The sequence below is a fragment of the Portunus trituberculatus genome, chromosome 43 (assembly GCF_017591435.1).
Source record: "Portunus trituberculatus isolate SZX2019 chromosome 43, ASM1759143v1, whole genome shotgun sequence".
Taxonomy (NCBI): Eukaryota; Metazoa; Arthropoda; class Malacostraca; order Decapoda; family Portunidae; genus Portunus; species Portunus trituberculatus.
The window spans coordinates 949,701-975,978 of NC_059297.1; the positions used below are offsets into that span (position 1 = coordinate 949,701).

Consider the following 26,278-nt stretch of genomic DNA (forward strand, 5'->3'; position numbering starts at 1 on the left):
CTCTATAGTATCAAGGACAGGTTATTTTTCTTGTACAGCGCTTGCTTCCAGCTGGGCATGCTCAGGAACACACTCCAGGAAATCTGTTGCCATGGAATATCCTCACTACTCTTACCAAGTGTAGTTATCACAAGTTCTTTAATAATGTTCTTCTTCACTGGTCAAAGATGGATACTAGCAGGTAAGACTATTTTACAGGAATGAAAGTTGATGTCTATACACACACACACACACACACACACACACACACACACACACACACACACACACACACACACACACACACACACACACACGAGACGCAGCAGAGGAAGGATGCGATACCGTCGCTCCGAGAATCAGCTGATCTTCACTACCTTTGTTTGGGTTTACAGTGGCCTGGGCGATAAGTGTGGACTCATTTTCCTTTCATGAATACAGTGTTAAATAATAATGAGTGAGAAAGATATTCCATCTAAATGCAGGTATGTGACAAGGAAAGAATGAAAGCTGATGATGACAATGTTGGTGAGGGAGGAGGAGAATTTGAAGGCTTTGATACGGCGCAAACTTCACTATTTGATAGAGTCTTAACTATCGAACGTAAATTAGATAAATTGATAAAGGAGAGTATGGGAATGAAAGAGAATGAAGAACAGGATAAAGAGCTCCAGAAATTGAAAGAAAGGATAAAAGAGTGGAAGAAAACGAAACTAGGCTAAGAACCGAAAATGAAGAATTAAAAGTCCAAATAGCGAACTACAAGAAATTGATGGAAGAAGGACTCGGTAAAGCCGAGAAAGAAAAAGAAAAGCTAAAAGATCTAGTTAACAAAGAAGAAGAAAGAGTACAAGACATGATTAAAAAAGAAGTACAAGCATGGAGAATCCAAGATAAGAAAGACAAGGAATCATTTCAAGAAGTATTTCAAGAACAGTTAAAAGAAAGAGATGAAAATATGACAAGCAAAATGATAGGAGTCCTCAAGAAAAAGAAAATTTAGTAAGAGAAATTGCGGAAAAAAGAAGAGTGTAATTATTTTTGGACTGAAAAAAAAAAATGTTAAATATAGACCAAGAAGGGAAAAAGACGAAATGAAATCAGTAAAGACCTACTAAAACATCTGAATGACGAGGATAGACAGAACTTAGAAGAGGAAGTAGAAGAAATCCATAGAATGGGACCATATCAAGAAGGAACAGTGAGACCAATTAAGATATTACTAAAATCACAAGCAGCAGCAGAAGAAGTACTATATAGAAAAACGAAACTCAGAGAAACAGAAGGTTGCAAAGATATATATATAAAGAAAAATAGAAACGAGGAGGAAAGGAAGAGACACAATGAACTGGTGGCAGAAGCAAGAGAAAAAATAATGAAAGGTCAGAGGAGGAGAAGAAGGCATTTTTGGAGAATTATAGGAGACAGGATAAGGAAATGGTATATAAAAGAGAAAGAAGAGAAAAGAATGGAGCAAGTTTAACTAAAAATGATAAGAACAAGAGATTAAAATGATGTATACAAACATAGATGGGATTTTATCTAGTAAATTAGAATTAAGAGATTACATAAAGAAAGAAGAACCAGATATTGTATGCCTGGTGGAAACAAAGTTAAATGAGGCAATAAAAATAGACATAGATAAAAGGTATAATATATGGAGGAGAGAGAGAGTGGGTAAAGGAGGAGGAGGAGTCATGATGATGTTAAGGAAGGAGATAGTGGTAAATCAAGTGGAGTTTGGGAAGGAAAATCAGAAATACTGTATGTTAAGATGCATATTAACAAAAGGAGTTAACAATCATTGGAACATATGTGCCACCAAAACAAACTCATGGACTAACCAAGAATATAGAGACATGATAGATGACAAGAATCATTAAGGAAAGGAGAAAAGTGATATTGATAGGAGATTTCAACTGTAAGGAGGTAGACTGGGAAAATTATGAAAGTGGTATGGGGAAGATGCCTGGGAGATAGATTCCTGAACCTAATGATAGATAATTTGATGGTCCAAAGAGTAAAGGAAAACACAAGATTCAGAGGAAACGATGAGCCGGCAAGATTAGACCTAGTTTTACAAGGGATATACCAATTAACGATGATATAAGATACAAGTGCCCATTGGGAAAGAGTGACCATGTAATATTAGAGATGGATATAGAAGAAGGAAAGGAAGATAGAGATGAATCATACAAAGGAGACCGATTAAATTACAGAAAGGCTGATATTGAGAATCTCAAGAACTATTTTAAAACGTAAACTGGGAGGAGATGGAAAACTCATTAACGGTTCAAGAGAAATATAACTTATTTTTGGAAATATACAAAACTGGGGTCAGGAATATGTTCGAAATATAGACCTAAAGAAGAAGGAAAGAAAGATTGGTTTAATGCAAGATGTGCTAGGGCAAAGGAGAAACGAGATGGAGCATGGAAAAGGTGGAGAAGAAACAGAAATCCAGAAAATAAGGAAAACTTCAAAACAGCAAGAAATGAATATGCTAAGGTGAGAAAGGAAGAAGAAAAGAACTATGAAAAGGACATTGTCGAAAAATGTAAGGAACAACCAAAATTGTTCTACAGATTCATAAATGGAAAAATAAGACAAAAAGAAACAATAGAAAGGTTAAAAGGAGAAAACGGAATGGTGGAAGACCCAAAAGTATGGCAGAACTGTTAAATAGTAAATTTCATGAGGTCTTTACTAAGGAATCCAAATTTGAAAGACCACAGGGTAATAGAGACTGTCTATATGAAAGAGATTAAAGTAACCAAGCTTGAAATAAAAAGTTGATGACGGAATTGGATGAGGAAAAGGCAATGGGACCGGATGAAGTCTCAGGCAGAATACTGAAAGAATGTAGGGAAGAACTAGCAAGTCCAATATACAACATCATAAAATGCTCAATAGAAAATGGAACAGTGCCAGTGGAGTGGAAAAGAGCTGAGGTGGTTCCCATATATAAGAGCGGAAGGAAGGAAGAACCTTTAAATTACAGGCCGGTATCACTAACTAGTGTAATATGCAAGATGTGTGAAAAAGTAATAAAGAAGCAATGGATCGAGTTTCTTGAAGACAACAAAATATTATCAAATAGCCAATTTGGTTTTAGAAAAGGTCGGTCATGTGTGACAAATTTATTGAGTTTCTACTCTAGAATAGTTGATAAAGTACAAGAGAGAGAGGATGGGTTGACTGTATTTATTTAGATCTAAAAAGGCTTTTGATAAAGTGCCACATGAAAGATTACTATGGAAGTTAGAGGAGAAGGGTGGCTTAAAAGGAAGCACATTGAGATGGATGAAGAATTACTTAAGGGGAGAGAAATAAGGACGATAGTTAAAGATATGAAGTCCAAGTGGAGAACAGTAGACAGCGGAGTGCCACAGGGTCAGTATTGGCACCAATACTTTTCTCGTATATATAAATGACATGCCAGAGGAGTGAACAGCTACATAAATCTGTTTGCGGATGATGCGAAACTGTGCAGAGTCATTAAACAAAAGAGGATTGTGAAATACTACAGGAAGACTTAAACAAGATCTGGAAATGGAGCAAAAATGGGAGATGGAATTCAATGTGGACAAAAGCCATGTCATGGAAATGGGAAAAAGTGAAAGATGACCAGTGGGAATCTATAAGATGGGAGATGGAGTAGAACTAGAAAAAGTAAAAAAGGAAAAGGACTTGGGAGTGACAATGGAAGAAAATAATCAACCGGTTAGCCATATTGATAGAATTTTCAGAGAGACGTATAATTTGCTAAGGAATATTGGAGTAGCATTTCACTATATGGACAAGGAAATGATGAAGAAATTGATAAGTACTAAAATAAGACCTAGATTGGAATATGCAGGAGTTGTGTGGACTCCCCATAAAAGAAACACATAAGAAAATTAGAGAGACTACAAAAATGGCTACAAGAATGGTTCCAGAATTTAAAGGGATGGCATATGAGGAGAGACTAAAGGCAATGGATCTACCAACCTTGGAGCAGAGAAGAGAGAGGGATCTGATACAAGTTTATAAATTGATTAACGGAATGGATGAAGTGGATAATGAGAAACTGATCCTGAGAGAAGAATATGACTTTAGAAGCACAAGATCGCATAGTAAGAAACTAAGGAAGGGACGATGTCTGAGAGATGTTAAAAAATTTAGTTTCCCGCAAAGATGTGTTGAGACTTGGAACAGTTTGAGTGAGGAAGTGGTATCAGCAAAGAGTGTACATAGTTTTAAAGAAAAATTGGATAAGTGTAGATATGGAGACGGGACCACACGAGCATAAAGCCCAGGCCCTGTAAAACTACAACTAGGTAAATACACACACACACACACACACAACTACATAAATCTGTTTGCAGATGATACGAAACTGTGCAGAGTTATAAACCAAAAAGAGGATTGTGAAATACTGCAAGAAGACCTAAATAAGATCTGAGAATGGAGTAAAAAGTGGGAAATGGAATTCAATGTGAACAAAAGCCATGTCATGGAAATGGGAAAGAGTGAAAGACAACCCATGGGAATCTATAAGATGGGAGATGGAGTAGAACTGGAGAAAGTAAAAAAAGGAAAAAGACTTAGGAGTGACGATGGAAGAAAACAATCAACCGGTAAGCCATATTGATAGAATTTTTAGAGAAACATATAATTTGCTGAGGAATATTGGAGTAGCATTTCACTACATGGACAAAGAAATGATGAAGAAATTGATAAGTACTATAATAAGACCCAGATTGGAATATGCAGGAGTAGTGTGGATCCCTCATAAAAAGAAACACATAAGGAAGTTGGAGAGACTACAAAAAATGGCTACAAGAATGGTTCCAGAATTTGAAGGGATGACATATGAGGAGAGACTAAAGACTATGGATCTACCAACCCTGAAACAGAGAAGGAAAGAGGATCTGATACAAGTTTATAAATTGATCAACGGATTGGACCAAGTGGCTAATGAGAAATTGATGCTGAGAGAAGAATATGACATGAAGCACAAGATCACATAGTAAAAGCTGAGAAAGGAAGATGTCTGAGAGATGTTAAAAATATATTTTCCCACAAAGATGTGTTGAGACATGGAACAGTTTGAGTGAAGAAGTGGTGTCAGCAAGAGTGTGCATAGTTTTAAAGAAAAATTGGATAAGTGTAGATATGGAGACGGGGCCACATGAGCATAAAGCCCAGGCCCTGTAAAACTACAACTAGGTAAATACAACTAGGTAAATACACACACACACACACACACACACACACACACACACACACACACACACACACACACACACACACACACACACATAAATCTGTTTGCGGACGATGCGAAACTGTGCAGAGTCATTAAACAAAAAGAGGATTGTGAAATACTACAGGAAGACTTAAACAAGATCTGGAAATGGAGCAAAAAATGGGAGATGGAATTCAATGTGGACAAAAGCCATGTCATGGAAATGGGAAAAAGTGAAAGATGACCAGTGGGAATCTATAAGATGGGAGATGGAGTAGAACTAGAAAAAGTGAAAAAGGAAAAGGACTTGGGAGTGACAATGGAAGAAAATAATCAACGGTTAGCCATATTGATAGAATTTTCAGAGACGTATAATTTGCTAAGGAATATTGGAGTAGCATTTCACTATATGGACAAGGAAATGATGAAGAAATTGATAAGTACTAAAATAAGACCTAGATTGGAATATGCAGAAGTTGTGTGGACTCCCATAAAAAGAAACACATAAGAAAATTAGAGACTACAAAAATGGTTACAAGAATGGTTCCAGAATTTAAAGGGATGGCATATGAGGAGAGACTAAAGGCAATGGATCTACCAACCTTGGAGCAGAGAAGAGAGAGGGATCTGATACAAGTTTATAAATTGATTAACGGAATGGATGAAGTGGATAATGAGAAACTGATCCTGAGAGAAGAATATGACTTTAGAAGCACAAGATCGCATAGTAAGAAACTAAGGAAGGGACGATGTCTGAGAGATGTTAAAAAATTTAGTTTCCCGCAAAGTTGTGTTGAGACTTGGAACAGTTTGAGTGAGGAAGTGGTATCAGCAAAGAGTGTACATAGTTTTAAAGAAAAATTGGATAAGTGTAGATATGGAGACGGGACCACGAGCATAAAGCCCAGGCCCTGTAAAACTACAACTAGGTAAATACACACACACACACACACACAACTACATAAATCTGTTTGCAGATGATACGAAACTGTGCAGAGTTATAAACCAAAAAGAGGATTGTGAAATACTGCAAGAAGACCTAAATAAGATCTGAGAATGGAGTAAAAGTGGAAATGGAATTCAATGTGAACAAAAGCCATGTCATGGAAATGGGAAAGAGTGAAAGACAACCCATGGGAATCTATAAGATGGGAGATGGAGTAGAACTGGAGAAAGTAAAAAAAGGAAAAAGACTTAGGAGTGACGATGGAAGAAAACAATCAACCGGTAAGCCATATTGATAGAATTTTAGAGAAACATATAATTTGCTGAGGAATATTGGAGTAGCATTTCACTACATGGACAAAGAAATGATGAAGAAATTGATAAGTACTATAATAAGACCCAGATTGGAATATGCAGGAGTAGTGTGGATCCCTCATAAAAAGAAACACATAAGGAAGTTGGAGAGACTACAAAAAATGGCTACAAGAATGGTTCCAGAATTTGAAGGGATGACATACGAGGAGAGACTAAAGACTATGGATCTACCAACCCTGAAACAGAGAAGGGAAAGAGGGGATCTGATACAAGTTTATAAATTGATCAACGGATTGGACCAAGTGGCTAATGAGAAATTGATGCTGAGAGAAGAATATGACATCCGAAGCACAAGATCACATAGTAAAAAGCTGAGAAAGGGAAGATGTCTGAGAGATGTTAAAAAATATATTTTCCCACAAAGATGTGTTGAGACATGGAACAGTTTGAGTGAAGAAGTGGTGTCAGCAACGAGTGTGCATAGTTTTAAAGAAAAATTGGATAAGTGTAGATATGGAGACGGGCCACACGAGCATAAAGCCCAGGCCCTGTAAAACTACAACTAGGTAAATACAACTAGGTAAATACACACACACACACACACACACACACACACACACACACACACACACACACACACACACACACACACACACACACACACACACACACACACACACACACACACATAAATCTGTTTTGGACGATGCGAAACTGTGCAGAGTCATTAAACAAAAGAGGATTGTGAAATACTACAGGAAGACTTAAACAAGATCTGGAAATGGAGCAAAAAATGGGAGATGGAATTCAATGTGGACAAAAGCCATGTCATGGAAATGGGAAAAAGTGAAAGATGACCAGTGGGAATCTATAAGATGGGAGATGGAGTAGAACTAGAAAAAGTGAAAAAGGAAAAGGACTTGGGAGTGACAATGGAAGAAAATAATCAACCGGTTAGCCATATTGATAGAATTTTCAGAGAGCGTATAATTTGCTAAGGAATATTGGAGTAGCATTTCACTATATGGACAAGGAAATGATGAAGAAATTGATAAGTACTAAAATAAGACCTAGATTGGAATATGCAGGAGTTGTGTGGACTCCCATAAAAAGAAACACATAAGAAAATTAGAGACTACAAAAATGGCTACAAGAATGGTTCCAGAATTTAAAGGGATGGCATATGAGGAGAGACTAAAGGCAATGGATCTACCAACCTTGGAGCAGAGAGAGAGAGGGATCTGATACAAGTTTATAAATTGATTAACGGAATGGATGAAGTGGATAATGAGAAACTGATCCTGAGAGAAGAATATGACTTTAGAAGCACAAGATCGCATAGTAAGAAACTAAGGAAGGACGATGTCTGAGAGATGTTAAAAATTTAGTTTCCGCAAAGTTGTGTTGAGACTTGGAACAGTTTGAGTGAGGAAGTGGTATCAGCAAAGAGTGTACATAGTTTTAAAGAAAAATTGGATAAGTGTAGATATGGAGCGGGACCACACGAGCATAAAGCCCAGGCCCTGTAAAACTACAACTAGGTAAATACACACACACACACACACAACTACATAAATCTGTTTGCAGATGATACGAAACTGTGCAGAGTTATAAACCAAAAAGAGGATTGTGAAATACTGCAAGAAGACCTAAATAAGATCTGAGAATGGAGTAAAAGTGGAAATGGAATTCAATGTGAACAAAAGCCATGTCATGGAAATGGGAAAGAGTGAAAGACAACCCATGGGAATCTATAAGATGGGAGATGGAGTAGAACTGGAGAAAGTAAAAAAGGAAAAAGACTTAGGAGTGACGATGGAAGAAAACAATCAACCGGTAAGCCATATTGATAGAATTTTTAGAGAAACATATAATTTGCTGAGGAATATTGGAGTAGCATTTCACTACATGGACAAAGAAATGATGAAGAAATTGATAAGTACTATAATAAGACCCAGATTGGAATATGCAGGAGTAGTGTGGATCCCTCATAAAAAGAAACACATAAGGAAGTTGGAGAGACTACAAAAAATGGCTACAAGAATGGTTCCAGAATTTGAAGGGATGACATACGAGGAGAGACTAAAGACTATGGATCTACCAACCCTGAAACAGAGAAGGAAAGGGGATCTGATACAAGTTTATAAATTGATCAACGGATTGGACCAAGTGGCTAATGAGAAATTGATGCTGAGAGAAGAATATGACATCCGAAGCACAAGATCACATAGTAAAAAGCTGAGAAAGGGAAGATGTCTGAGAGATGTTAAAAAATATATTTTCCCACAAAGATGTGTTGAGACATGGAACAGTTTGAGTGAAGAAGTGGTGTCAGCAACGAGTGTGCATAGTTTTAAAGAAAAATTGGATAAGTGTAGATATGGAGACGGGGCCACACGAGCATAAAGCCCAGGCCCTGTAAAACTACAACTAGGTAAATACAACTAGGTAAATACACACACACACACACACACACACACACACACACACACACACACACACACACACACACACACACACACACACACACACACATAAATCTGTTTGCGGACGATGCGAAACTGTGCAGAGTCATTAAACAAAAGAGGATTGTGAAATACTACAGGAAGACTTAAACAAGATCTGGAAATGGAGCAAAAATGGAGATGGAATTCAATGTGGACAAAAGCCATGTCATGGAAATGGGAAAAAGTGAAAGATGACCAGTGGGAATCTATAAGATGGGAGATGGAGTAGAACTAGAAAAAGTGAAAAGGAAAAGGACTTGGGAGTGACAATGGAAGAAAATAATCAACGGTTAGCCATATTGATAGAATTTTCAGAGAGACGTATAATTTGCTAAGGAATATTGGAGTAGCATTTCACTATATGGACAAGGAAATGATGAAGAAATTGATAAGTACTAAAATAAGACCTAGATTGGAATATGCAGGAGTTGTGTGGACTCCCATAAAAGAAACACATAAGAAAATTAGAGAGACTACAAAAATGGCTACAAGAATGGTTCCAGAATTTAAAGGGATGGCATATGAGGAGAGACTAAAGGCAATGGATCTACCAACCTTGGAGCAGAGAAGAGAGAGGGATCTGATACAAGTTTATAAATTGATTAACGGAATGGATGAAGTGGATAATGAGAAACTGATCCTGAGAGAAGAATATGACTTTAGAAGCACAAGATCGCATAGTAAGAAACTAAGGAAGGGACGATGTCTGAGAGATGTTAAAAATTTAGTTTCCATAAAGTTGTGTTGAGACTTGGAACAGTTTGAGTGAGGAAGTGGTATCAGCAAAGAGTGTACATAGTTTTAAAGAAAAATTGGATAAGTGTAGATATGGAGACGGGACCACACGAGCATAAAGCCCAGGCCCTGTAAAACTACAACTAGGTAAATACAACTAGGTAAATACACACACACACACACAGAGAGAAAGAGAGAGAGAGAGAGAGAGAGAGTGAGTTGTGTCATTGGCCATTGTCAAGGTCTCTCGTGTCTCCTCTCTCCATATGTGTTCTTTATATTGAGGGTTTACTGTAAGAAAATTGTATTAATGAATAACAACCCGAAAGATGTAAAATATTTAGTAATTGTACTCCAATTTAAAAGTGAAAATATTAAGAATAAGTAAATAATGGCTAAAGATTTTTGAGTAAATGATGGACAAAAGTAATAATTGAAAAGGACGTCAGTAAATATGTAAAGTAGAACCTTGACATATGGGAGCCTCTACGTATGTGATATTCAAGAAGTCACTCAATCAATCTTTTGCTTTAATCTGTGAGCAAATATCTGAGTTATGAGCTAGCTCTAGATTTGCCACAACTAGCTAGAGAAGCAGATGCCACATCCAACCAGGGTCTCACATCCAATGTGTTCAGTTAACTTTTTTTTTTTCTTTTTTTGCTGTGGAAGTGTTTCTTGTGCTATGCTAGCATTCTGTGTTTTTTATAAGTTTGTTACATTTCTTTTGTCTGACCATGGGTCCTAAACCTACCTCCTCCAACACCATGTTCTTTTACTCAAAACTGTCTGATGTCCAAGGTAAATATATTTTATAGAACCAGTTTATTTCTTTACTGTCTCTTGTTAGATGTTGTTATTTTACTTATAAGTACCTTTTTCTTATCTAAAAAAAAAAAAAAATAAAATAAAGGAAAAAAAAAGAAATGTGGTTTTTAGAGGCTGGAACAGGTAAATGGCATTTCAAACTATTTTTGTGGCAGAAATTGATTTGAGATTTGAGCAGATTGAGTTATGCTCCTTTACAGAATAAATTAAAATTTCAAGGCAAGGTACCACTGTAGTTGGTCTAGAAATGGAAAATGCTTTGTGAAGTGGATATTTGCCATTGAAAAAATAGTACAGGAGTACTCTGAAATGTAAGTTATAGGTGGCCTTCATGAACTCATAAAGAAAATGCAAAAGGTTACAAATGTTTTATAGAATGCTCTTCAATTTTTTTTGCAGGAGAGTAGTAATTCAAGGGAATTAAGTTTTTGGAACTAGCTTTTCTTAATTGCTGGCTGTTGTTACAGATTTCAAGTTGTGAATATAGTCAAAAGTCACATTGGACAAGAGCACAATGAAGAAGCATGGACACTATTGGCAATGCTGTCGGGTTACATCACTATCAAGAATGTTACTTTTGCTGTTGACTACTTTGAGCAACACTGCCAGAACACAACAGAGGTGTGTATTGAATTCAGATTGTGAACTAGATTTTATAGTAATAAATTATATAAGGCTTTAATGTATAGATAATGATCTTTTCACAATAATTGTTTATTCATAGTATGAACATTGTTTTTGCTGAACATAAGAAATGCAATGCAAGGTACAAAGTAAGAAAAAATTTAAGCTTAGCAATTCATCTTGTTTTCCAGTTATAAATCAGATATCCATTGGAAAGCATAATTTCAAAAGTTTAGAGGACCTAACATTCGTAGGTCAATTTTTGTAAGAAAAGACATTTTGGTAGTCATTATACTACTTTGCTATTTCCAGTAAAGTCTCAGAGCAAATTTGACATTATTTACTGTATTACAATTTTTATACTTAGTTAAGAAATCACCTCCTTCCGAAATTTCAATTTTTTGTATAAATTTGTTTGTTTCTATCACAGAGACACACTTGCTGCTATGCCTGGCAGTGTGGTAGCCTGGCGTTGCCAAGGGTATCAGCTGTGATCCGTCTCAATGAATTCTCGGTGTGCATCATTGTTACTCACTTGTTTATGGCTGGATTTTGCTTTTCCTTCCATTTTTAGTGTTTCTTCATCCTCCTTCCTTTATCATGGAGGAGGACATCCACACCCACCTGGCTTCCTGCCTCTGCTCAGGAGGATGTTTTGTCCTGACACAAAAAGCTGTGTGCAGTTACACCAAGTCAGGAGGCCAGGGGGGGTCCGTCTGGAGACTAGAGGTGCCTCCTTAGTGTTCACACCCATCAAAGGATGATGCTAGGAGGATCAAGAAGTCCCGCCCCACATCAGTGGTGACTGGTAACCAGGCCCATTCCCAGGACCGTTTGGTTGAGGTCAGGGGACAAGGGGGAGGTGAGCCAGCACACCAAATCCTGACCTTGGGTGAAGGTCTGGCTGGAGGTGACTAGTGGTGCCTTACTTTGTACCCCAGCCCACAAGATGGCATACTCATGGTGGGAAAAAATTTCTTATAGCAAATATATTTTGTTCTGAAGTGAAAGTTTCTTTTGCCAAATGTGCATAAGGTTGGAGATTTTGCACATTATATGAGTGATGGAAGGGTGCACATAAAGCCAGAAAGATTACTATGGAAGTTAGAGGAGAAGGGTGGCTTAAAAGGAAGCACATTGAGATGGATGGAAAATTACTTGAGAGGGAGAGAAATAAGGACGGTAGTTAAAGATATGAAGTCCAACTGGAGAGCAGTAGACAGCGGAGTGCTACAGGGGTCAGTATTGGTGCCAATACTCTTTCTCATATACACAAACGACATGCCCATGCCAGAGGGAGTGAACAGCTACATAAATCTGTTTGCGGAGGATGCGAAACTGTGCAGAGTCATAAAACAAAAAGAGGATTGTGAAATACTGAAGGAAGACTTAAACAAGATCTGGAAATGGAGTAAAAAATGGGAGATGGAATTCAATGTGGACAAAAGCCATGTCATGGAAATGGGAAAAAGTGAAAAATGACCAGTGAGAATCTATAAGATGGGAAATGGAGTAGAACTGGAGAAAGTAAAAAAGGAAAAGGACTTGGAAGTGACGATGGAAGAAAACACTCAACCGGTAAGCCATATTGATAGAATTTTCAGAGAGATATATAATTTGCTAAGGAATATTGGATTAGCATTTCACTAAATGGACAAAGAAATGATGAAGAAATTGATAAGTACTAAAATAAGACCCAGATTGGAATATGCAGTAGTTGTGTGGATCCCCCATAAAAAGAAACACATAAGGAAATTGGAGAGTACAAAAAATGGCTACAAGAATGGTTCCAGAATTTAAAGGGATGACATATAAAGAGAGACTAAAAGCTATGGATCTACCAATCCTGGAACAGAGAAGAGAGAGAGGGAATCTGATACAAGTTTATAAATTGATTAGCAGAATGGATCAAGTGGATAATGAGAAATAATCCTGAGAGAAGAATATGACACTAGAAGCACAAGATTGCATAGTAAGAAACTGAGGAAGAGAAGATGTCTGAGAGATGTTAAGAAATATAGTTTCCCACAAAGATGTGTTGAGACTTGGAACAGTTTGAGTGAGGAAGTGGTGTCAGCAATGAGTGTGCATAGTTTTAAAGAAAAATTGGATAAATGTAGGTATGGAGATGGGGCCACACGAGCATAAAGCCCAGGCCTTGTAAAACTACAACTGGGTATATACAACTAGGTACATAAATACATTAAATGAAGTGCACAGTAAAAGAGGACCTCTGTGTGTATATATATATATATATATATATATATATATATATATATATATATATATATATATATATATATATATATATATATATATATATACATACAACCCCGCTAACGAAGGGGTTACGTTCTAAAAACACTTCGTTAAGCGAACCGATTATAACAAGTTTAACCCTGATTTGAACTTCCAATGAGAGTAAGCAAAGCGAGAGTGCATCATAGTACAGCAAAAGGTTTATTGAAAGTAAAAATTATGAAGTTAAACATTTAGGTAGTTTAATTTAAGTCATTATAATGTACACTAATGTATGTATGTACGTAACTTTATAATGTTGATGATCTTAACTTTATGAAGGGAGAGAGAGTGAAATGGGAAATACACTAACCAGCAACCAGTGGAATGTAAACAAAGTGTGCATCATGGTACTGCATACAAAACTTATGTACCACATTTCCACAAGGCTTTCCATTTTATCCATTGTAGAGTCACGAGTTCAGGTGGTTCTTTTAGCTTTCAAGGAAGATGCGGTCTCACCAGCCTTCTTAATAGAGTCTGCTGACTTGCTGATGGAGTCAAGATGGTGGCAAGCAATGTTATTAGTTTTCTGGTCTCTCTCTTGTCTGGGAATAATACCCAGCTTCACTTCGAGAGTAAGACACTTCCTGGTCTTCTTAGGAACGTTAGGCCACATTGCAGGGCGTTTTGGTGGTAAGTTAAACTAGGGAAGATGAGCTGCTGGTGATGCTGTTATGTTTTGACTGGGGAGTGAGTGGTGCACATGATCTTGATCTTGATGCTACAGGTGACGCAGAATTTCTTCTGAGTCAGGCCTTTGTATCGGCAGTGCCTGTGTTGTCCACGAGAGGCTTGATCTTGATCTTTATTCTACAGGTGTCTCAGGATTTCTCGTGAGGCAGGCCTTAGTACCAGTAGCTCCTGTATTCAAAAGCCAGTCAGCTTGCATGATATGGTGAGGCTTTCAAATTTGGAAAAAATTACCTGGATAAAACTTCGTTAAAGCGAGTTTGGTGTTCATTAAACGAGCAGATGGTAGTAAAACGAAACCTTCGTTGTAGCGAAATTTCGTTGTGTGAACCTTCGTTAAACGGGGGTTGCCTGTATATATATATATATATATATATATATATATATATATATATATATATATATATATATATATATATATATATTCATCAGATGTAGGTGTGGTCTTAGGGAACCGTAGATTCAGGAGAAACAATACAACGAGTGAGGTAACGAACATCATGTTTATTCAAAACGTTTGACTTTTCTTAAGTCATCATCAGTGGTTCTATAATTGGAGAAAAAAAAACCATAAGTTTATAAAACACATTAAATGTTAAAGTTAAACATAAAAAAAAAAAGGGCTAAAATGTAAAGTATGGAAAAATTTTTTTTTTTTTATAGAATGTTAAGTGGTGTAGCAGACAACATATTATTTAAAGCAGGCTTATTGGTTTTAATATACATAGATTCTAATATTCTTAAGTCACTTCTGCTACATGAATCAATAATTTTAAAATGATCAAATGTTATTTGCACCTTACATTTAAGGGAGTGTTCCCTTATGGAGGAGTGGGAAGGGTTGTGTAGTGGACGACTCGTTCTGCTTGACTGGCCCATATGCTCGGCGACACGAACCTTGAAAGCTCGAGTGGAGCTTCCAAGGTACCCAGCCTGGCAGCTTGGGCAAGTGAAGCAGTAAATGATCGACGAGCGAAGGGTTGTCGGAACAACGTCTTTAAATTTAAAATAACTGTTTATCTTGAAGGTGTTATTATGGACTAGTTGGAAGTTTATTTGTGGATAGTATTTCGTAAGAGGTTTGACTAGTGTTTCTTCAATGTTTCGTGAGACAGATCCTAGATAAGGTAATTTAAGAAATACTTTTTCTTTGTTGACATTAGGTACATTAGACTTGGGTTGGTATATACTATTGAGAAATTTGTTTACAATTTTGTCAAAAAGGTAGGTATGGTATCCATTGTCTTTGAAATAATTCTTTAGAAATACAACTTCATCATGAAATAGGGTGTATGTTGATGACAGTTCATAGGCTCTGTGAAGCAAAGTTCGGACCGCATTTAGTTTATACTTTATATTACACAGGCAAACCCTGCTTAACAAAGGGGTTACATTCCTAAAAAACAATTCGTTAAGCGGAACTTTGTTAAGCTAACCGATTATAACAAGTTTAACCCCTGACTTAAACTTCCATTGAGAGTAAACAAAGCGAGAATGCATCATAGTACAGTGAAAGGTTTAATGATAGTAAAAATTATGAAGTTAAACATTTAGGTAGTTTAATTTAAGTCATTATAATGTACACTAATGTATGTATGTACGTAACTTTATAATGTTGATGATCTTAAATTTATGAATGGAGGAAGAGTGAAACTTGAAAGACAATAACCAGCAACCTGTGGAATGTAAACAAAGAGTGTATCATTGTATCACATACAAAGCTTATGTACTATATTTCCACAAGGCTTTCCATTTTATCCATTGTAGAGTCACGAGTTCAGGTGGTTCTTTTAGCTTGCAAGGAAGATACGGTCTCATCAGCCTTCTTAATAGAGTCTGCTGACTTGAAAATAGTAGAGACAGTAAATGGAAGGAAGATGGTGGTGAGCATGGCTATAGTTTTCTGGCCTCTCTCGTGTCTGTGAATAATATCCAGCTTCACTTTGAGAGTAAGAGACTTATTGGTCTTCTTAGGAATGCTAGGCCACATTGCAGGGCGTTTTGGTGGTTAGTTGAGCTTGTTCAAAATATTAACAGTGATGCTGTTAATGTTTTGAACAGGGGAGTGAGTGGTGTGTGTGTTGTCCACGAGAGTCTTGATCTTGATTCCACAGATGTTCCAGGATTTCTCCTGAGGCAGGCCTTAGTATCAGCAGCTCCTGGTGTATTCAAAAGCCTGTTGGCTTGCGTGATACAGAGGGGCTTTCAAACTTGGAAAAAATTACCTGGATAAAAGTTTGTTAAAGCGAGTTTGATGTTCGTTAAACTAGCAGATGGTAGTAAAATGAAGCCTTCTTTGTAGAAAAATTTTGTTGTGTGAACCTTCGTTAAGCGGGAGCTGCCTGTATACGTGCAAACCCTGCTTAACAAAGGGGTTACGTCCCTAAAAACCCTTCGTGAAGCGAATTTTTGTTAAGCGAACTAATTATAACAAGTTTAACCTCTGACTTGAGCTTCCATTGAGAGTAAACAAAGCGAAAGTGCATCATAGTACAGCAAAAAGGTTTCATGAAAGTAAAAATTATGAAGTTAAATATTTAAGCAGTTTAATTTAAGACTAAGTCATTATAATGTACACTAATGTATGTATGTAAGTAACTTTATAATTTTGATGATCTTAAATTTATGAAGGGAGGGAGAGTGGAGTGGGAAATATGCTAGCTGGCAACCTGTGGAATGTAAACAAAGGGCGCATCATTGTACCGCATACAAAACTTAAGTACCACATTTCCACAAGGCTTTTTATTTTATCCATTGCAGAGTCATGAGTTCAGGTGGTTCTTTTAGCTTGCAAGAAAGATATAATCTCACCAGCCTTCTTAATAGATTGTGCTGACTTGAAAATGGTAGACAGTAGATGATGGGAAGCAATACTATTAGTTTTCTTACCTCTCTCGTGGCCGTGAATAATATCCAGCTTCACTTCGAGAGTAAGAGACTTCCTGGTCTTAGCAACGCCAGGTGACATTGCAGGGCGTTTTAGTGGCATGTAGAGCGAGGGAAGATAAGCTGCTGCTGACTCTGTTATTGTTTTGAACTAGGGGGAGTGAATGGTGCGCATTTTGTCCATGAGAGGCGCTGGTGTATTCAAAAGCCTGTTGCCTTGCATGATATGGTGGGGCTTTTAAACTTGGAAAAAATTACCTGGATAAATTTTCGTCAAAGTGAGTTTGGTGTTTGTTAAATTAGCAGGTGGTAGTAAAAGGAATCATTCGTTGTTGCAAAATTTTGTCGTGTGAACCTTTGTTAAGCAGAGGTTGCTTTGTATATATATATATATATATATATATATATATATATATATATATATATATATATATATATATATATATATATATATATATATATATATATATATATATATATATATATATATATATATATATATATATATATATATATATATATATATATATATATATATATATATATATATATATATATATATATATATATAAACATGTATACATATATACATGTATACATGTGTATATATATACAGTAAGGTCCCGGGTTACGTCGGTCTCGAGTTACGTCAAACTCGCTCTTACGTCAGTCCACTATAAGGCAATTTAAGATTTAAAAAATTGAAAATTTTTAAATCATAAAGCGCTGGGTTTATTGTTATTGTTGGCCGCCAGGCGTCACTAGTGGTTATCCACCACACCGCCCACCTCATGCTTGAATACAATAACACTCTACGTACCTCAGTTCCACCACACCGTCGCCCCTGGCAAGAGTGTTCCTACATCTGCGTTTTCGGACTATCTGAGTACAGTATCTTGTTCAATGGCACCAAAAAAAAAAACTCCTGAGTGATAGCAGTGATGCTAAGAAAAGAAAAACCATTACGCTACAAGAAAAAGTGGACATAATTAAAAGACATGAGAAGGGAGCCAGCAGCTGTGTTTAAGGGAGTGAAGAAGAAAATGGGAAGCCCGTTACCATGACAACGGGGAGGTTGACGACCTTGAGGGCTCACGCACCTATCACAACAATAACAACTCCGGAGACTTCGCCTGGGCCACACGACACTCGCAGCTCACTTGCACCGTCTGCGCTTGTCTGCTGATCCCCATTGCCCTTTCCTATTGCATTTCCTGCCCCGCTGCCCACGCTTCTACTCCCACCGCACTGCACTATGCTCCCAGCTGTCCACCCTGGGCGTCACAACATTCGACCTGCCCACCCTCCTGGCGGCCTCAGGCGTCCACCCCTCTAGCAACATGCAGTCCTTCGCATTTGCGGCCCTAATCAACAACAAAAACAAGCTTGTGTTTCATATTCCTACATACTTGTAAATAATATAACAATACAACCTTTTACTTATATAACGCTTCTACTCCTACCGCACTCCACAAAGCTCCCAGCTGTCCGCCCTGGGCGTCACATCATTCAACCTGCCTGGCCGCCCCTCTCGGCAACCTGCAGTCCTTCGTGTTCGCGGCCCTAATCAATATATTCCTACGTAGTTGTAAATAATATACCAATATAACAATATAACCTTTTACTTACCTGAATAACCATAAAAAAGTATTGGTTGAAAACTCGATAATATGCTTTCAAAGTACAAAAACTCGAGTTACGTACAAAATCGACTTACGTCATGTTTCAGGAATGTAACTCTGACGTAACTCGGGACTTACTGTATATATATATATATATATATATATATATATATATATATATATATATATATATATATATATATATATATATATATATATATATATATATATATATATATATATATATATATATATATATATATATATATATATATATATATATACAAATACATTTACATCTACTTAAGAATATGATATTAAGTTGAGATTATAGCATCATTCCAATTAGCAAGAAAATAAATTTTAATATAAAAGTTTTGGTTAGAAACCATAAATCTAAATTTGACTAAAAATTGACTCTAGAAGAAATCTGTGTTCCATCTGGCTCAAGACGACGGAAAGAATTGAACGGAACAGTAAAAAAAAACCGGAAATCATTGAAGACGATGGAAAAAGTGCTGCTGTCTAGCGGTAGGTTTGAATATGCTTGGGGGCAGCTCTGGATAGTAGCGAATTCTGGATAGTGGAGATCCGGATACGCGGCGATTACTGTATATATATATATATATATATATATATATATATATATATATATATATATATATATATATATATCTATCTATCTATCTATCTATCTATCTATCTATCTATCTATCTATATATATATATATATATATATATATATATATATATATATATATATATATATATATATATACAGTAATCGTCTGCGTATCCGGGGCAGCTCCGGATAGTGGCAAATTCTGGATAGTGGTGATCCGGTTACGCGGGTGATTACTGTATATATATATATATATATATATATATATATATATATATATATATATATATATATATATATATATATATATATATATATATATATATATACAGTAAAGTCCTTGGTTACGTCGGTCTCGAGTTACGTCAAACTCGTAGTTACGTCAGTCCACTATAAGGCAATTTAAGATTAAAAAAATTGAAAATTTATAAATCGTAAAGTGCGGGATTTATTGTTATTGTTGGTGGTTGCCCGCCACACCGCCCGCCTCACGCTTGAATACAATAGCACCCTGCCTCAGTTCCACCAACACCATCGCCCCTGGCAAGAGTGTTATCCTACTTCTGCGTTTACTGACTCAAGTTCTTAGTATCTTGCTCAATGGCACCAAAGAGAAAACTTCTTAGTGACAGCAGTGATGCTAAGAAAAGGAAAACCATTATGCTACAAGAAAGAGAGGACATAATTAAAAGACATGAGAAGGGAGGCAACAGCTGTGTCTGAGGGAGGGAAGAAGAAAATGGGAAGCCCGTTACCATGACAACGGGGAGGTTAACGACCTTGAGGGCTCGCACACCCATCACAACAATAACAACTCCGGAGCCTTCGCCTGGGCCACACGACACTCGCAGTTGAATTGCACCGTCTGCGCCTGTCTGCTAATCTCTATTGCCCTTTCCTATTGCATTTCCTGCCCCGCTGCCCACGCTTCTACTCCCACCGCACTGCACAATGCTCCCAGCTGTCCGCCCTGGGCGTCACAACATTCGACCTGCCCACCCTCTTGGCAGCCACAGGCGTCCACCCCTCTCGGCAACCTGCAGTCCTTCGCATTTGTGGCCCTAATCAACAACAAAAACAAGCTTGTGTTTCATATTCCTACATAGTTGTAAATAATATAACAATATAACCTTTAACTTACCTGAATGACCATAAACAATGATTGGTTGAAAACTCGATAATATGCTTTGAAATGTACGGAAACTCGAGTTACGTACAAAATTGACTTACGTCATGTTTCAGGAACGTAACTCTGAAGTAAACCGAGACCTTACTGTATATATATAAATATATATATATATATATATATATATATATATATATATATATATATATATATATATATATACAGTAATCGTCCGCGTATCCGGATCTCCACTATCCGGAATTCGCTACTATCCGGAACTGCCCCCAAGCATATTCAAACCTACCGCTAGACAGCAGCACTTTTTCCATCGTCTTCAATGATTTCTGTTGGTTTTTTTATTGTTCCGTTCAATTCTTTCCGTCGTCTTGAGCCAGATGGAACACACCGATTTCTTCTAGAGTCAATTTTTAGTCAAATTTAGATTTATGGTTTCTAACCAAAACTTTTATAATAAAATTTATTTTCTTGCTAATTGGAATGATGCTATAATCTTAACTTAATATCATCTTCTTAAGTAGATGTAAGTGTATTTGTGTATATATATATATATATATATATATATATATATATATATATATATATATATATATATATATATATATATATATATAATACACAAATGATTTCCCTAGCGCTAGTAATATGTACCATAGATGTGCTGCGTTAGGAAAAATTGCGTTAGGGAAGCATCAAATAATAATGGTTTCCTATGGAGAAAATTCCAACTGGTACCAGAGCCTCCAATATTTGAAGTTCCTCCACCAAGAAACTTACCTTGCGGTACTCAGAGAGAATAGCTAGACATACTACTAGTTAAGGATTTATACCAACATGATGCTACTGTATAGTAACATCACACGTAAACATTAACATAGATTAAATCTGCACTTTCTTTAGACAAAAAAAAGGTCAGTAAATAGTGGGAAAATGATGAAAGAACATTCACAGTGCATGAGATCCACGGGAAACACCTAGATACTAGCTCAACTGAGGCTGGACTGATGAGCCGAGCCACTGACTACAGCAGCAACATCCTCAAGTATGACTCATATCTCAAAATTTTGCTCGTATCTCAAAATAAAAAAAAATTGACAAAATTGTAGCGCTTATCCCAAAAAAACTCGTATCTCAGGCAGCTCATTTCTCAAGGTATCACTGTATATATATTATATATATATATATATATATATATATATATATATATATATATATATATATATATATATATATATATATGCAGGTTTTGTTAAAGTCTACAGCGGTAACTGAATTGTTGATTTTATAGCAAGTCTTTTCAATACTTCTTGCTAGTGAGCGAGTGTTCTCGTCAAGGAATCGTAATAGATTTCCTATGTCCATTCTTTTTCTTAATCAGCTGGGATGTTTGTTGTTTTTTGCTCTTTCGAGGTACCTTTTGGCCTTCATAGACCATCTTCAGGAAAGGAATGAAGCGGGTAGCTGGGTGTGCCGGTATATATCTGCTTGGCGCATGCATGGGTGGCTGTTGTGTGGGAGGAGCCAATCAGCGCGCGTCATTCTGCCTCCTTGACGATGGGAGGGAAGATTCGGGAATGAGCTGGATGTTGATGCTGGGAGTCTTGGTGTGTATGTACACTGCTTCTGTCATTCGAAGGCGAGCTTTGTTTGGTTCTTTATGAAGGGTGGCTGTATTCTCTTCTACTATCTTCCGGGTGAAGTTAATATCTGCGTGGTTGGTGACGTGGTGTTTCTTGATGGCGCCGTCTTGCAGGTGAGCTGTAATGCGCTTGGACAAAGTGGTGATAGTGGAGCCAATATACGTAGAGGGTCGGCGACTGCAGTCACCATGGTTGCATGTGTATTGGGACACCACATTCACCTCTTGAAGCGCTGTTGTCGGCGGGTGGCAGTTGTTTTTTAGTACGAGGCTGGACATGTGCTTGGACTTGTAATAGATTATGACTTTGATTTGAAAGTTGGGATCCACGGTCTTGACGTTGTTATGGATTATTTTCTTAAGTGCTCTTTCTTCCATGCTGTAGGCTGATGTCATGAAGTTCTTGTAGTAGAGGCGTATTTCTTGCTGGGGGTCTTGCTTTTCAAGCAAGAGAGACAAAGACGAGACGAGACAAAGCGTGTCTCTCCTCCGCGCCGCCACCCCACAAGTGGACGAACACCAGACAGGAAATGTAGACCCAACCGGCCACACTCCTTAGAACAACAAGCCTGTTGTCCTACACAGCCACGGTCTACCCAGTAGCAAGCCAGCTACTCAAGGGAGGGCACAACTCCCTGACCAATGACCAGCGAGTACTTCGAAATCCCAGCCAACACGCGTCTCTCTCACTGTGCCAGACGGACGAGAGTGGTGTGTATCTCCGCTGAAGGCTAACTTGGTACTGATGCGAGGCTCGCAGGCACACAAAATGGTGGAAACAAGAGAGGGTGGTTGGCCACACAGCGACAAACAGGGAGAGGGAGGCGGGTTGTCTGCTCAGCAGAACAGCCCGAGGGGCCCGCGCTAGGGTGGCCATAGGCTACGCGTATAATATAATTAAATAAACGGAAATAATGCGGTGCCCTCACAATATATATATATATATATATATATATATATATATATATATATATATATATATATATATATATATATATATATATATATATATATATATATATATATATATATATATATATATATATATATATATATATATATATATATATATATATATATATATATATATATATATATATATATATATATATATATATATATATATATATATATATATATATATATATATATATATATATATATATATATATATATATATATATATATATATATATATATATATATATATATATATATATATATATATATATATATATATATATATATATATATATATATATATATATATATATATATATATATATATATATATATATATATATATATATATATATATATATATATATATATATATATATATATATATATATATATATATATATATATATATATATATATATATATATATATATATATATATATATATATATATATATATATATATATATATATATATATATATATATATATATATATATATATATATATATATATATATATATATATATATATATATATATATCGGCACCATGGGTATTCGGCACCATGGGTATTGGCGCGAAAAATGTGCGCCAATACCCGTGACGAATTATTAAGGACACCCATTATACACCTAAGAAAACCGACACTGGTATTGGCGCGAAAGCACATGGTAGAGTAGCTGGAGCTTAAGACCCACGTGTAGACAATAAAGATTTCAGTTGCCTATAGAATAACTCAGTTGCTTTTTGTGATTAGTCGTGACCGCATCAATTGTTTTTTTCCGCTCTGACGTGCTGTGTTTTTTGTGGGATTATTATAATAATGCCACGAGGCTCAGAGCTCACAAGGGAGAAAATTGCAGCAATAAGTTCACTTTATAAGGCAGGAAAGTCTAACAAGGATATATCAATCCAGACCAGAGTATCGTTGCGCAGTGTCCAGAGATGGAGAAAGAAATGCAAGACAGCGGGAGGTGATTATCCCCCACTTCAAGTCAAGAGGACTGGACCAGCTAAAAGACATCAAAAAGGACTCTGAAGGTTATCCAAAGACAGGTGGAAGCTGAACCAAGGATAACAGCTAAAGAATTTAAAGAAAAAAATCCAAAACTCCTGCAAGATGTGTCTGTTAGGACAATACAACGCCGCCTCAAGGACGATTTGTCTTATGATCATCGGGCACCACGACGCAAACCTCTTCTGACGGAGAAACAGATACACAATTGTGTGGAATTTTGTAAGAAATATCTAAATTGGGACAATGAAAAGTGGAAGAAGGTTTTGTGGACCGATGAGGCTACATTTAATCTTACTGGGAACCGAGGAGGTAAGGTTAGGCTCCGTCTGGGTGCGGACCCATACCATCCCAAGTACACACAGGGGACAGTCAAGCACCCTGATAGTGTCGTGGTATGGGGTGCATTTGGGTACTATGGTGTGGGCAAGCTGGTTATATTACCTAAAAACACAACAGTGAACAAAGAATCATATTTGGAACTGTTGTTTGACCATCTCGAGGACTGCTTTGATGCCTGTAAGAGTGAGGTGTTCATGCAGGATGGTGCCCCTGCACACACAACAAAACTAATCAAATAATGGCTTGAATTTGTAGGAGTGGATTACATAAACGATTAGCCTGGTAATAGTCCAGATTTCAATCCAATTGAAAATGTGTGGGGACTGATAAAACGAAGACTATGAGGACGTAACACAGCAACTGTGGAAAAGCTTGTGAAGGAGATTAAGGACATTTGGGACAACTTAGAACCCTCAATGCTCCAAAGACTGGCTGAATCTGTTCCTCGACGCCTTGAGAGCTGTCTGAAAAGGAAAGGACCCCCACAAAGTATTAGAGGCTGGTAGGTTCTACAAATATGTTAGTATTGCACTTGTTTTAGTGCTACAGATGAAAAAAAAAACCGCGCCAATACCTGTGGCGCCGACTGTATATATATATATATATATATATATATATATATATATATATATATATATATATATATATATACAGTGGAGACTTGGACTCAATACTCGAATGTCTAAATACTCAAACTTATCAATACTTGAATGCAAAAGTTCAATGTAATACAGTAATCACCTGCATATCCGGATTATAGCAGCCAAGACCCAGGCGGATACGCGAAATATCTGGATACACGGAATTTCCTCTCCCAACCTCTTATAAATTGAGAAAAAAACATGTACATAATCCAAATGGGTAAGAAACAATGAATGAAAAGCACATTAAATGTATAATCTGGAAGAAAAAATAGTACATAAGCAGTACAAGGGGTGGTGGGATGTACACACAACAGTAAAGGCAGCGTCACACTAACACTTTTCCATCAACTTTCTTAAGACTGTCACACAAACTCGCTACCGCCTTCGTTGCGTTTGTCAACTCTAAACAAACATGGTGGCCCCTGCACCCCCCAGCAAGTTGTTATTTTTTCGTTGCTATTTTTGGCCTTTATTACTCGCTATGAGAAACTCTTCAAACAGCTTTGTCCACTCATAAACAAAAGAGCAGCTCATCTTGGCTAGTTGCCACTTGCAAGTTCTGCCTTGGAGCATTGCAATCCCAGAGAAATGTAAACAAACCACTGAATCTCTTTTCACTGCTAGGACAGAACCTATATATATATATATGTGTGTGTGTGTGTGTGTGTGTGTGTGTGTGTGTGTGTGTGTGTGTGTGTACAGGTAACTCGATTTACGCGTGTTTAATTTATGCGTTTTTGTTATTACACGACCAAAAAAATATTAATTTACGTGTTTTTGTTATTACGTGACCAAAAAATATTATAATTAATTTGATTTACGTGATCGGTTTGCTTATACTTCCTCTTGCGTCCCTAAATTCAGATAAATCCTTGTCCATAATATCCTCAGTCAGTTTCCTTAGTCCAACTGTTGTTTCAATATATCGCTGGTTTTCATAAGATGGCGTATATTTTGATTCTGTCATGTCTGGCAGCATTACTCAGTTCCATCTCTTTTTTTTTTTTTTTTTTTTAATTTGTCTATATGGTCCAAAACTTTTTACTATGGAGACGGAAGAAACTATGGCCCCTCCTCCCCTGTATATACATTTAGATCAGGCTTCAACTCCTGTTGTAGCTTTTCCCTGCGTGTTGCTGAGAGACATTTTGTCCGCTGTCATATTCATCAGAATTTCTGGCTCTGGTTCTTTGTGCTTTTGCCAATAGATTTGGCTCACTCGTGGGTGTCCTAAGAGTTCTATTTCAT

General features: G+C 36.8%; 1 protein-coding gene across 2 annotated transcripts in view; it reads left to right on the forward strand.

Annotated features, from left to right (window-relative positions):
- Positions 1 to 35: 35 nt before the first annotated feature.
- The window catches only part of LOC123518049 (condensin-2 complex subunit D3-like), a 135,697-nt gene continuing 109,454 nt past the window's right edge, over positions 36 to 26,278 (forward strand). For both annotated transcript variants that reach the window (XM_045278595.1, XM_045278596.1), the window contains exons 1-2: positions 36 to 181; positions 11,007 to 11,160. In XM_045278595.1, coding sequence (XP_045134530.1) covers positions 168 to 181; positions 11,007 to 11,160 — 168 coding nt within the window. In that variant the 5' untranslated portion in view covers positions 36 to 167. The remainder of the gene's footprint in view (positions 182 to 11,006; positions 11,161 to 26,278) is intronic.